Below are 12,901 nucleotides of genomic sequence, written 5' to 3' on the forward strand. Positions count from 1 at the left end.
ATACTACTCAGCTCCTCATTTGGTATCCAGAAACCATTTATCTGTATATGTGTTGGTGTGATGTTTCTGTTTCTATTACAGGTGACATGTTTTTATTTTATATTTCTCTTGGTTTAATTGCATGTGTATATTTATGGTACCATACAAATGACCTAACTGAGTCAGCAAGTTATTTATTTGTTTCTATGCATACCTTCCCTGGGGAGTTCTTATCAACTGCAGGGGTGAGCGATCCCCAGAGGATATTCATTTTATGTTTATATATATATATATATATACCTTTACTGACTTATTTATGCCATTTTACTCTATACGGGATCCCTTTTAAATAAAAGCTGTGTATTGCTCATTGTTAAAATGTTTTCTGCTTTAACTGTTACGCTGTTTAAATTGATGTGACAATCACTTCTTTAGTTTTTTCATGAATATAAAGCCTTCATTTTTGAAATCTCTCTATGGTATGTGTGATATCTGAAAGCTTTTCATTATTTCCTTGTCTAAGAAAGAAGCAATATTTAATAACCATTATCCGTTTTATGGAATAAATGCGAGAAATATTCCCTTGAACTGGCCATTTGGGGGAACATTTTGCGCTGATCATAGATTTTGTAGTATTCTTGAATTGAGAATTGGTAAAGCTTTCAGACATAAATAAGGAAAATTATGCATTCCACTTTCTGATTCCTTTCTATTTAAAACAGGTTATCACAATAACCCCTGGAATGCCAACTATTGCTCTTTCTATCTCTCTGTCTTTCACTGTGAGTGATTGTGAGAAAAACTGGTATAAACTATTTGTGTGCAGCGGTCCTGGAATTTATGCTTTGTGTATTTAACTAACACCTTGCTTCAACTAACTCTTACCACATGGTGGCTTTGTCTTAAAGCGATATGCTTCTCTCTACTTCTTTGACTGACTGAAAAGGGATGGCTCAGATGAACAAAATGGAGCCTATTACATAGTTCTTAAGATGAACAAAATGGAGCCTATTACAGAGTTCTTAAGATGGTGTGAAAAGTATGTGAAAACTATTGCAACAGGGAACAGGTGTCTCAGAAATGAGATGTGAAAAAAGAACTTGTTCCCAAAACATACTGATAAGCCCGCGTGGGAACGTATCATCTCAGAAATTGAGAGCTAGGTTTCCCACCATTGACTTCTATGGAGAGGTTGTGTATAAAAGAGGGGAAAATGTGCCTTAACTGGGAGTCTTCTCAGAGGGCGAAGCTCTGTCCGGTTGTACTCAGAATCTCTCTGCTGAATGTACCTGATTAAAGTCTGATGTCTGTACTTGTACCAACTTGAAGACTTGTCTTTGGGTAAGAAATAAAATGTATCTATTTATTCAAATCTATCTCTGTCTTTATTCTATCTTCTCTTTACCTTACATTTAGTTTACAAGGCAGATTACATACACTCAGTCTCTGGAGAAACTTAGACAGATTTTTATTAGGCATTATCTGGGAACATAAATGGCCCAGAGTATACCTAGATCCAGGAAGACAGAAAGCAGTAGTTATGGGAATTAGAATTCGATTACAGCCCCTAATGCAAACCCAGAGCAGACCTCCTTGTGATTGGGTGACAATGGAGGTTGGAGAAACCATACAGAACCTGTTAGGTAAAATAGGTATCTTTAGTCCCCCGTGTGATCTGGAGTCAGAAAGAGGTCCAAGAGGGGGAAATTAAAACAGAGCCTTCAATGATCATCATCTCAAGGAATTTTCAGTACCCTGGTGCACCGATGATATGAATATTTGCTTCCAATACAAGAGGGACCTTGAGCAGTGCCACTCTTATAGATCAGCACAAGCCCTTGTAAAAACCCTGAGAGTTCATATCCTGCTGACACTCAGCAAAGATGAGGAAGAAGCAACGATGATGAGCTCTTTAAGGCACTGTGAACTGTGTAGCTGTCATTAGAGCTTGCTTCTCTTCCGAGAATGTACCCTGGCTAATGGCTCACAGCTAGAACTCCATCCCCTCACTCAGTTGCATGGCATAAGGCAATAGACAAACATCGAACAACACAGCTAGAACATTTTCCGTCTATGCTCTGAGAAAGTAGTGCAAAAAAAGTCTATATATAAGTATGTATATATAAGACATGGAGCTATATACATATACAGATTTACAGGGAGCATGGAACACTAGACTCTAAGGTCACAGAGGGCTACACTTCCTCCAAAGCTGATGGGGGATGGGGAAAGGGGTCTATTGCCTTGCAAGTCACCTAGCACCCCCCAGCATGAAGTGGGTGTCAGTTTCTATTAGCTTTATGAAACCTCCCTGCTAAAATTACCTTTCAGCTCAGCTATTCACTTCCTGCAATTTTCAATCATGTGACTGAAGCAATGATCAAACTAGTTACTGTCCGTGAGGTTTCCTCGATGTAGTGCAGAAAACAACTTTAAACCAAACAGTGGTAAAGAGACAGTGCGTGCAGATTCAGTGCTGGAAACACTTCTTTACAAATGGAAACGGACTCTTGGGTTACTGCTCGGCGTCATGCCTTGCTGGTGTTTGGTTTTCCCCGTTCGTCTGATCCTTCTCCTGTTGCGCAGCCAGAATTTGCCAGCTTTCTTTATTCTTTCTGCATCCGTCCAGCAGAGGGAAGCAGGCTTCCGACACCTGAGTCAAGGCCTAATTTCAAACAAGCAGAAAGAATGTATTGCTATAAACAGTTAAAAATGAAATAAGACTGGTTATTTCTTGTTTGTTACACTGTGATATATCACATATTCAACAGACTGCAAAACCCACAGACCTGAAAACAATTGAGGAAATAACTAACTTTCGCAAATCTCTGAAGACATACTTCTTCAACAAGGCCTACAAAGAGAACCTATAGCCCAACGATCCACTCCACCAATCCATCCAGTTATGAAAGTCCACCTTCTAAACTTACCCACCCAATCACTTCCTTCTTCTTCCCCTTACTTAACCTCTACATGTTACTAATTGTATCTGATATCCTGGAATGACAATATCATTACTAAACTATGTAAGCCACATTGAGCCTGCAAATAGGAGGGAAATTGTGGGATACAAATGCAATAAATAATAATAATAATAATAACCATGTCATTTCTTTCTCTATATTGCTAAAATTTGTCTCTTCCTTTGTGAGCACACTACCAGAACCCTCATCCACACTCTTATCACCTCTCACTTAGACTACTACAACTTGCTTCTCACAGGTCTCCCATTTAGCCATCTCTCTCCCCTTCAATCTGTTCAAAATTCTGCTGTAAGACTTATATTCCGCCAGTGTCGTTATGCTCATATTAGCCCTCTCCTCAAGTCACTTCACTGGCTTCCTATCCGTTTCCGCATACAGTTCAAACTCCTCTTATTGACTTTTAAGTGCATTCACTCTGCAGCTCCTCAGTACCTCTCCACTCTCATCTCTCCCCGGGAACTCAGTTCACTGGGTAAATCTCTCTTATCTGCACCCTTCTCCTCCACCGCTAACTCCAGACTCCGTTCCTTTAATCTTGCTGCACCATATGCCTGGAATAGACTTCCTGAGCCGGTACGTCAAGCTCCATCTCTGGCCGTCTTCAAATCTAAGCTAAAAGTCCACCTTTTTGATGCTGCTTTTAACTCCTAACCCTTGTTCACTTGTTCAGAACCCTTATTTTATCATCCTCACTTTAACATTCCCTTATATCTTGTTTGTCCTGTTTGTCTGTCCTAATTAGATTGTAAGCTCTGTCGAGCAGGGACTGTCTCTTCATGTTCGTGTACAGCGCTGTGTATGCCTAGTAGCGCTATAGAAATGATAAGTAGTAGTAGTAAGGCTTGAAGTGTGATGTACTATGTTTGACTGGTTGGATATCTTAAGAACATTGTGCTGATGTAAAATACAGTGCAAGTTCCTGTGGATGAGTAAAAGCTTGATCTTTTTTATGGATGACTTTCAATTATTACACGGGTCCCAGTCAGGATTTCGTTGGGGCATTAGCACAGAGACCCCACGTGGTCCTCTAGCTTCTGAGCCAAGGTCAGAGTTCCATCATAGTTCAATTTGACCTTACCAGTGCTTTTGACTTAGTTGACCACAGAATCCTGCTTTTTCTCCTTGATTCATTAGGGATCCAAGGATCTGTTCTATCATGGTTCCATGGGTTCCTGACAAGATCATACAGGGTAAAAATGCAAAGTGATCTTTCTGACCCATGGGGACTCGGTTTGTGGAGTCTCCTCTTTCACCCTCATTGTTCACTTCAGCTTAGTTTTATACATATGCAGATGACCCCAGGTGAGTCATAATTTGTTATGCTATCAGCAGTTGAAAATTCATTTAAAGTTAAATAAAGAAAACCCTAATTTAAATGAATTTTCAACTGCTGATAGACAGCATAACAAACTATGACTCAGGTTACCGGGGGTAAAATGTATTAGTACTATGATATCATCTGCATATGTATAAAGCTGCAGCTGAAGTGAACAATGAGGGCCAATCCACAAGGAACTTAAACCTAAGTTCCTTGTGGATTGGCCCACCGACGTTTCGAAAAGACAATTCCATCATCAAGACTGATCATGTTAGTCTAAAACTTGATTCAGTTTCAAGAATACTAGGTGGAGAACTAGATAGTCAACTTTCTCTTAGTTCACGTTAAAGTGGCCAGTAAATCTTTTTTCTTGCTTTAAAAACTGCGAGTCATTCGCAAGTCTTTTGACATCAATTTTTCGTCTGGTGGTTGGTTCCGTCCTCAATACTCTCGTCTCTGGATTACTGTAACTATCTATATAGGTTGTTCGAAATCTTTAAAAGTAAAATAGCAGAGACTACAAAATGCCGCAGTTAGAATCATATTTATTTGCCGCATAAATGACTATTTCCCTTCTTATGTTACAGTTGAATTGGTTGCCAGTAGAGGTTAGGGTGTAGTTTTAAACTATATATCTTAACTTACACAGCTTTTCCCAGATTTTACTGCTGGCTCTATTACGTAATCTGCCTCGAACTATGATTTGGTGTAGGTGGAATATAAGCAACGGGTAATGTAATGTAATGCTGATTTTATTAAGTACGTATTATGACTTTGTAAAGAATGTGGGACACCAATCTACACTGCAAGTCTCTGGGAAAGGATGCCAGGGGAGTGAGTTGGCTCTAAATCTCACACCGGCTTCCTGCACACAGATTATTTGCCGAGGTTCTCCTTCTGCAGCTCTGATCCAGTTTAACCCTTTTCTGAATGAAAGGTCCCAAGTGTGGTTAGTGGCTGAGGAACCAGCATCAACATTCGCTAGATTCTGGAAAGATTCATGAAATCTCAAGCGGATTTGTGGTTTCCACCAGATGAAAAGGGTTTCTTGTTTTGGTATCGGTAACTAATTGCAGGTTGATGCCAAGTTTAGATGATATACTGCAGAATTATTATAAAACATCTTAGCGATTTACAATATTATTTAAAATAGGGCAAAAGGAATAAAAACAACAAGAACAACAACAAAGAAAACAAAGAAATGACAGCAAGAAATAATACAGGAAAATAGGAGGAAAAAACAAAAGGAAAAAAATTACATTGTCTTAAGGGACTAGGTGAAAAAAGGGAAGGGAGGGAGGCAAAATTTCCCAGGCCTGGCCACAACAAGCTTCTTCCCGCCTGCTTCCAGGTCTGTCCTCTCCTGCTCCTGATTGCTGGCCAGGACCCAAGATGATTGCATTAATGCAATATCGCGATAATGAAACCATCCGGGTCCTGACTTCCGGCACACAGGAGCTGGACAGGACAGAGCGAGGGAGGAGCACAGCAGTGACTCAGAGATAGGAAGGCGTTGGTGGGGGGGGAAGGTGGTCTAGTCCTTTCCCAAGGTCCAGCTGTGTCTCTCGGCAGCCCTGGTGGGAGGGAATGCACTGCAGGCAGTTGATAACAGGGTACAGGGCCAAAGGCTTGATATTCAAAGAGAGGATGCAAGAACACTAAAGCAGGTGTTAAAGAGGTCAAGCCAAATGTGAAGAAAAGAAGGAACTATCAACAGTTGCTGTTAAGAATGTAATGCACGTTGTGGAGTACATGAAATAAGACGACCAGACTGCAGTGAGGTGTTTGAAGGTGGTTCTGGGAATTGTCCAGGTTTGTTTTCTGTGTCATACCTCGTACAGCTGTATGCAGATGGCATCTATGAATCCAACCTGCATGCTTGGAATTTTATCTTTTTTCTCTCGGTTCATCAAATCCTGAAAGAAGAAAGACAAATTAATTAATTTATACAATTTTATTTATTTAAAAAATTTCTCTTCCACCTAAGAAACTAAGCAGAGTACAAAATTCCATTAAAATAACTCTCATCAAACAGTAAAACTAATACACAAATAAAGCCAAAGAAAGCAATGTATATATGAAGCCAACAGATGTGGAAATATCTGGAATGCATTTGAAGACTCCTGTAATATTACAGTGTTCCAGTAAAGTTGAGTTTGCATTTCATATAGAAAGAGGAGAGGAGCCCCCATCATCCTAACGAAGGTAGTAAAGTGAAATCATAGTGGGACAGGCCTCAGAAGTGGTGCAGAAAAAGATACAAGAACCCTAGCCGCTAATCAAATGTAGCACATCTCCCCAACCGAAACGGAAAGCAATATACTGCAAAGGGTGGAAAAAGTGCCAAATCAGAGGATAGGATCCTTATTACTTACGGGACTGGTCTCTACCAAGGTCACAGAGGAAACGGAAGGGAAGACCTGAAAATAAAAGGTCTGACACTTGCAGGATTGTCCAAGTTTATTTATTTATTTATTGCATTTGTATCCCACATTTTCCCACCTCTTTGCAGGCTCAATGTGGCTTACAATACATCATGAGTAATGGAAATAAGAAGAGAATAAACATTTGCTATTACAAAAGGATTTTGGATTACATGGTAAAGTTAGAACAGGATTGTAATAGGACAAGAAAGCATTATGAAACAGTTCTGGATACATGTGAGGGCGTTCATATGTGTTGATCTTTGTGGTATGTCTTGTTAAAGAGATGGGTCTTCAGTAGTCTGCGGAAGTTGGTTAGTTCATAGATCGTTCTCAGGTTGCGCGGCAGCGCGTTCCAAAATTGTGTGCTCATATAGGAAAAGGTTGATGCGTGCATTAGTCTGTATTTTAGACCTTTGCAGTTGGGGAAATGAAGGTTGAGGAATGTGCGGGATGATTTTTTAGCATTCCTTGGTGGTAAGTCAATCAAGTCTGACATGTAGGCAGGGGCATCACCATGAATGATTTTGTGAACTAGGGTGCATATTTTGAATGTGATGCGTTCTTTGAGTGGGAGCCAATGTAGTTTTTCTCGTAAAGGTTTAGCACTTTCATATTTTGATTTTCCGAATATTAGCCTAGCTGCATTATTCTGGGCTGTCTGGAGTTTTTTGAGTATTTGCTCTTTGCAGTCAGCGTAGAGTGCATTACAATAGTCTAGGTGGCTAAGTACCAGTGATTGTACCAGGTTGCGGAAGACGGTCCTTGGGAAGAATGGTCTTATTCTTTTTAATTTCCACATTGAGTGGAACATCTTTTTGGTTGTGTTTTTCGCGTGGCTTTCAAGTGTTAGGTGTCGATCAATGGTAACTCCAAGAATTTTTAAAGTGTCCGAAATTGGTAGATTCAGTTTTGGTGTGTTGATGGTGGTGAATTTGTGTTGTGTTGAGAGGTGAGTATTAGGCACTGGGTTTTTTCTGCGTTAAGTTTCAGCTGAAATGCATCTGCCCATGAATGCATGATTTGTAGACTCTGATTAATGTCGTTGGAGATTTCCTTTAAATCTTGTTTAAATGGGATGTAGATCGTTACATCATCAGTGTATATGTATGGGTTGAGGTTTTGATTTGATAGTAGTTTGGCCAGTGATGATATCATCAGGTTAAATAAGGTCGGTGAGAGGGGGGATCCTTGTGGAACTCCGCATTCGGGTGTCCATGAGGCTGATGTAATCGAATTTGATGTCACTTGGTATGACCGTGTGGTTAGGAACCCCTTGAACCAATTGAGCATGTTGCCTCCGATTCCGAAGTACTCGAGGATATGTAGTAGAATTCCATGATCAACCATGTCAAAGGCGCTAGACATGTCGAATTGTAGAAGTAATATGTTCTTGCCGGTTGCAATCATGTGTTTGAATTTAGTCATGAGCGAAACTAGTACTGTTTCGGTACTGTAGTTGGAACAGAATCCTGACTGGGAGTCGTGTAGTATTGAGAACTTGTTTAAGTAATTTGTGAGTTGTTTGGTCACCATCCCTTCCGTTATTTTGGTTATTAAGGGAATGGATGCTACTGGCCTATAGTTGGTTAGTTCACTGGCATTTTTCTTTGCATCTTTGGGTATGGGAGTGAGTAGAATGTTTCCTTTCTCTTTTGGGAAGAATCCATTTTGTAGCATAAAGTTCAGGTGGTTCGTTAAGTCTTTTATAAATTGTTGAGGGGCCGATGTCATATGTTTGAACATATGTCGAGTTTGCAGTGAGATTTGGCGAATCTTTTAAGCGTTTGCAATTGGAGCCTACGACCTTGGACCCACGAGCAAAAATCCACGACTGACTGTCCTCGAATTACATCAACATTCCAACATACACTCACCTTCATACATTCACACACTAAACGGCACAATTATCAGTCGACTGGATACACCCTGAGAAAATGAAGCAGAGCATAACTGGGTACTATATCATAAACACCCATGAATTCATATACCCTCTTCCGTCATCATTCTCATACTTTTACACGCATACTTCTCCTTTACGTCATGAACTTAGTCCAGATAAACCTCACTTCATAAAATACATTACCCCTAACAACACTCCACTCTCCCCACGAGTTCATTCTTAGAAGTCATTTAACACGCAACAGACCACATAGGATCCCCTGAGAAAGTGCAAAACCAAAAGCAGTCGCTATTACACAAAGGAGCCAGAATGAATGTAATGAAATTACTCCTAGGAATCTACTCCTTAACATTGCTCCAAATACTGTTAGCCACACCTCTCGATGATTATAACACCATACCAATACTACACAGCTGATTCAGGATTACCAGACACACCAACCTCAACCAAATCGGCAACAGAACTTAAAATAGCACAGCATTGTCCCACAAACAAACTGCACAACCAACACAAAAAGGCTCTAATAAATCCAAATCGACATACAAATGACAACTAATAAGGGTTCCCACTTTCACCATTATGGAAGATCCATACCTTACAATTCAAATAGGTTACATCAACGCCAGATCAACAGTACACAAAACAAATTATAAAAGACTGGATCACATCAGAAACCTTAGATTTACTCTTCATCAGCAAAACCTGGATCCATGACCAAAAAAATCCCATAATACTGGACCTTTGCCCTCCAAGATACAACATTACACACTGGACCAGAATAGGTAAAAGATGCGGAAGCATTGCCATAATCTAAAGATCCTATCTCACTTTAGACACTGCTGAATCAATCACACCTCAACTAGAAATTGCCTCAATCAGATTGCAACATAAAAATGTAGTCGGCAATCTAAATTGCGTCCTGTTCTACAGACCGCCAGGCACTTGGAGCGAAGCATATATAACCCTAATGGATTTCATATCGGCCACTTGTACATCTAACTCAAATATACTAGTCATTGGGGACATAAACCTTCATTTAGAAAACCCAAACTCAACTGGTGTCCAAGATTGTAAGGAATTCTTCCAACTATGGGATTTCAAATGGCCACATCCGAATGCCACCCACAGAAAAGGCCACACACTTGACCTGCTAACCCATAAATTCGCATCAGACCAAATCATTAAAGTCATTGACCACAAATGGACGGAAATTCCATGGTCAGATCACTTCAAATTAAATCTGACCCTACATTGGCTGAAGAATGGGCATCTCAAAGCTGATGAAAAAAAATCTTACCAAACCAGAGGTAAAGTGGACACAACTGCATTTTGGCAATCAATTTACAACAACAATTGGTCTATTCCATCTGATTCCATCAACTATCTTGCAGATTGGGAATCAAGATGTATCACCATTCTAAATGAATTAGCTTCTTTATGAACAAAAACCACTCACAAACCAAACAGGACTCCATTGGTTCAAGAAACATGTGAAACAATTAAAATCTAGAATCAGACAACTCGAACAAGGCTGGAGAAAAAACAAAAATGATCAAAATCTAAATGCTTGGAAAGAATCACATAGAAAATACAAATATGAAATAAAAAATCCAAATGGAACTACTATAATGAACAACTAGGTTCTGACTACAAAGACATGAAAAAGTTATACAAGCTACTGAATAAATTACTAGACACAAAACCAGTGTCCTCAACAAAATCAGGAATTCCAACAGCAGACGAACTTGCTAACTACTTCAAAGGCAAAATTGTTGATCTACGCAAAAATATGTCACAGGACTACACCAACCTTGATACCTTCCTTAATGAGCTATACCCACGCTCAGAAGAATACCCAGCTGATCAAACTTGGACAAATTTTGCCCAGATTACACAAGAAACAATACTACTACTATAAATCACTTTTATAACGCTACCAGTCGTACGCAGCGCTTTACAATTGAACATGAAGAAGAAAGACAGTCCCTGCTCAAAAGAGCTTACAATCTAAATCAGGACAGACAGGAACAAAAAGGATAAGGGAAGGACAGACAGAAGGACACCTAAGGATAAGATAAAAGTTACAAGTCAGAAGTTGAAAGCAGCATCAAACAGGTAGGCCTTTAGCCCGGATTTGAAGGCTGCGAGGGATGGAGCTAGACGTAAAGGCTCAGGAAGCCTATTCCAGGCATAAGGTGCGGCGAGATAGAAGGAGCGGAGTCTGAAGTTAGCGATGGAGGAGAAGGGTGCAATTAGGAAAGATTTGCCCAGTGAATGGAGCAATAAGCTCTCTACAGCCTACTGTCAATTGGACACCTGCCCCAATTATCTAATGAACCCCCCCCCCCCCCCCGTTCGATTCATCACTGAACTTACCTCTCACCTCAACTTCTTGTTCACACCATTACCAAAAGACACCAAAAAGAAAACTAACGATATCACCAACTACTGACCTGTGGCATCCATCCCACTTACAACCAAACTGATGGAAAGCATTTTAGCTAAACAACTTACTGAATACATCGACAATTTCTCAATCCTTCATGAATCACAGTTGGGCTTCAGATCCCGCCACAGTACGGAAACCGTCCTGGTAACTCTCCGAGCCAAGTTCAAAAAGGAAATTGCATTAAGTAAAAACATATTCCTCTTGCATTTCGACGTCAAGCGCATTCGATATGGTTGACCACTATATACTATTAAGAATACTCGACAAGATGGTATAGGAGGGAATATACTCAAATGGATCAAGGGTTTCCTAACCACGAGATCTTATCAAGTAAAAACAAACTCAAACATATCACCATCATGGAGTACCGACTGCTGAGTACCCCAGGGTTCACCACTCTCAGCTATATTATTTAATCTGATGATGATCCCCCTTGCTCATGTCCTAAACAAGCAAAATCTTAATCCTTTTCTGTATGCAGATGATGTCACCATTTACATACCGTTCAACTCTAATCCAACAGAAATCACTGTTGCAATAAAGACTAGTTTAAGCTTAATGGACGCCTGGGCATCGGCATTCAAACTCAAACTCAACAAGGAAAAAACTCACTGCCTTATTCTCTCTTTTCACCACAAAACAATCCTCCCTTCATCCATAATAACCTCGGAACAAACTCTCCCAATATCGGACAAACTGAAGATCCTTGGAATTACTACTGACACCAACCTAACCTTGGAGAGCCAAGCCTCTGCCACCACAAAGAAAATGTTCCATGCAATGTGGAAACTCAAACGGATCAAACAATTCTTCCCAAGGGAAACTTTCCGTAACATAATTCAAACTATGGTACTATCACATACTGACTACTGTAACGCCGTATTTGCGGGATGCAAAGAAAAATCTTAAGGAAACTCCAGACTACGCAGAACACGGCAGCTAGACTCATTTTCGGAAAGACAAGATTCCAAAATGCTAAACCTGTAGCGAAATACTGCACTGGCTACCAATTAAGGAACAAATAGCCTTCAAAATTTGCACTCTGGTCCACAAAATAATCCATGGCCTGGCCCTAACCTACATGACCAAACTTATCGACTTACCAACTAGAAACATCATCGAATCATCAAGAACGTTTCTAAACTTGCATTACCCAAATTGTAAAGGACTAAAATACAAATCAACATATGCATCCAGCTTTTCCTACATTTGCACCCAGCTCTGAAATGCATTACCTAGAAACATTAGAACTGTGAACACCCATCTAAAATTCCAAAAAGACCTGAAGACTCACCTCTTCCGGAAAGCCTACCCAGCAGACCCGAACTAATTCATGAACGATGCATCACATCTATCGAACTAATAAATGAACAATACCCTTTCCACATAATCCTATTACTTCAAACTGTATGAATTTTACCACTCCAGTTATAATTAAGTGTACTTCTACCCTTATCCTACTCTGTATTGCTCACTAGAAGCTGTAGTTCCATCCCCGGAGACTTATCAGCCTCATTGGGATTACTTCTCTCCAGGGGCCGGTCTTAGGCAGAGGCGACCGAGGCGGCCGCATAGGGCCCCGCGCCTAAGGGGGCCCCGCGCGGCGCGCCTCAGCTCTGCCTCGCCGCCGGACTGCCGCTGCTCGCTCGCCCTCCACCCATGTCAAACGACGCGACTCTCCGCGTTCCCCTGCTCCCCCTCCCTCCAGGCACCTGAGCCCCCCTCCCGTCTGAGCCCTCCCCCCCGACCCGCTTCTGCCACCCGACCCGGCCGGCACCTCACCTGACCCAACATTTAAAAAAAAAAATCTTCAAGCGGCGATGCCTGCGTCTGACTAGAAGAAAA

At 40.7% G+C, this 12,901-nt stretch overlaps 1 protein-coding gene across 4 annotated transcripts in view; it reads right to left on the reverse strand.

The window, feature by feature from the left end:
- Positions 1-1,700: 1,700 nt before the first annotated feature.
- PDE5A (phosphodiesterase 5A) overlaps positions 1,701-12,901 on the reverse strand; it is a 313,971-nt gene continuing 302,770 nt past the window's right edge. For all 4 annotated transcript variants that reach the window (XM_030191794.1, XM_030191791.1, XM_030191793.1 and 1 more), the window contains exons 20-21: positions 6,114-6,197; positions 1,701-2,644 (exon numbers count right to left, since the gene is read on the reverse strand). In XM_030191794.1, coding sequence (XP_030047654.1) covers positions 2,495-2,644; positions 6,114-6,197 — 234 coding nt within the window. In that variant the 3' untranslated portion in view covers positions 1,701-2,494. The remainder of the gene's footprint in view (positions 2,645-6,113; positions 6,198-12,901) is intronic.

The sequence above is a fragment of the Microcaecilia unicolor genome, chromosome 2 (assembly GCF_901765095.1).
Source record: "Microcaecilia unicolor chromosome 2, aMicUni1.1, whole genome shotgun sequence".
Lineage (NCBI taxonomy): Eukaryota > Metazoa > Chordata > Amphibia > Gymnophiona > Siphonopidae > Microcaecilia > Microcaecilia unicolor.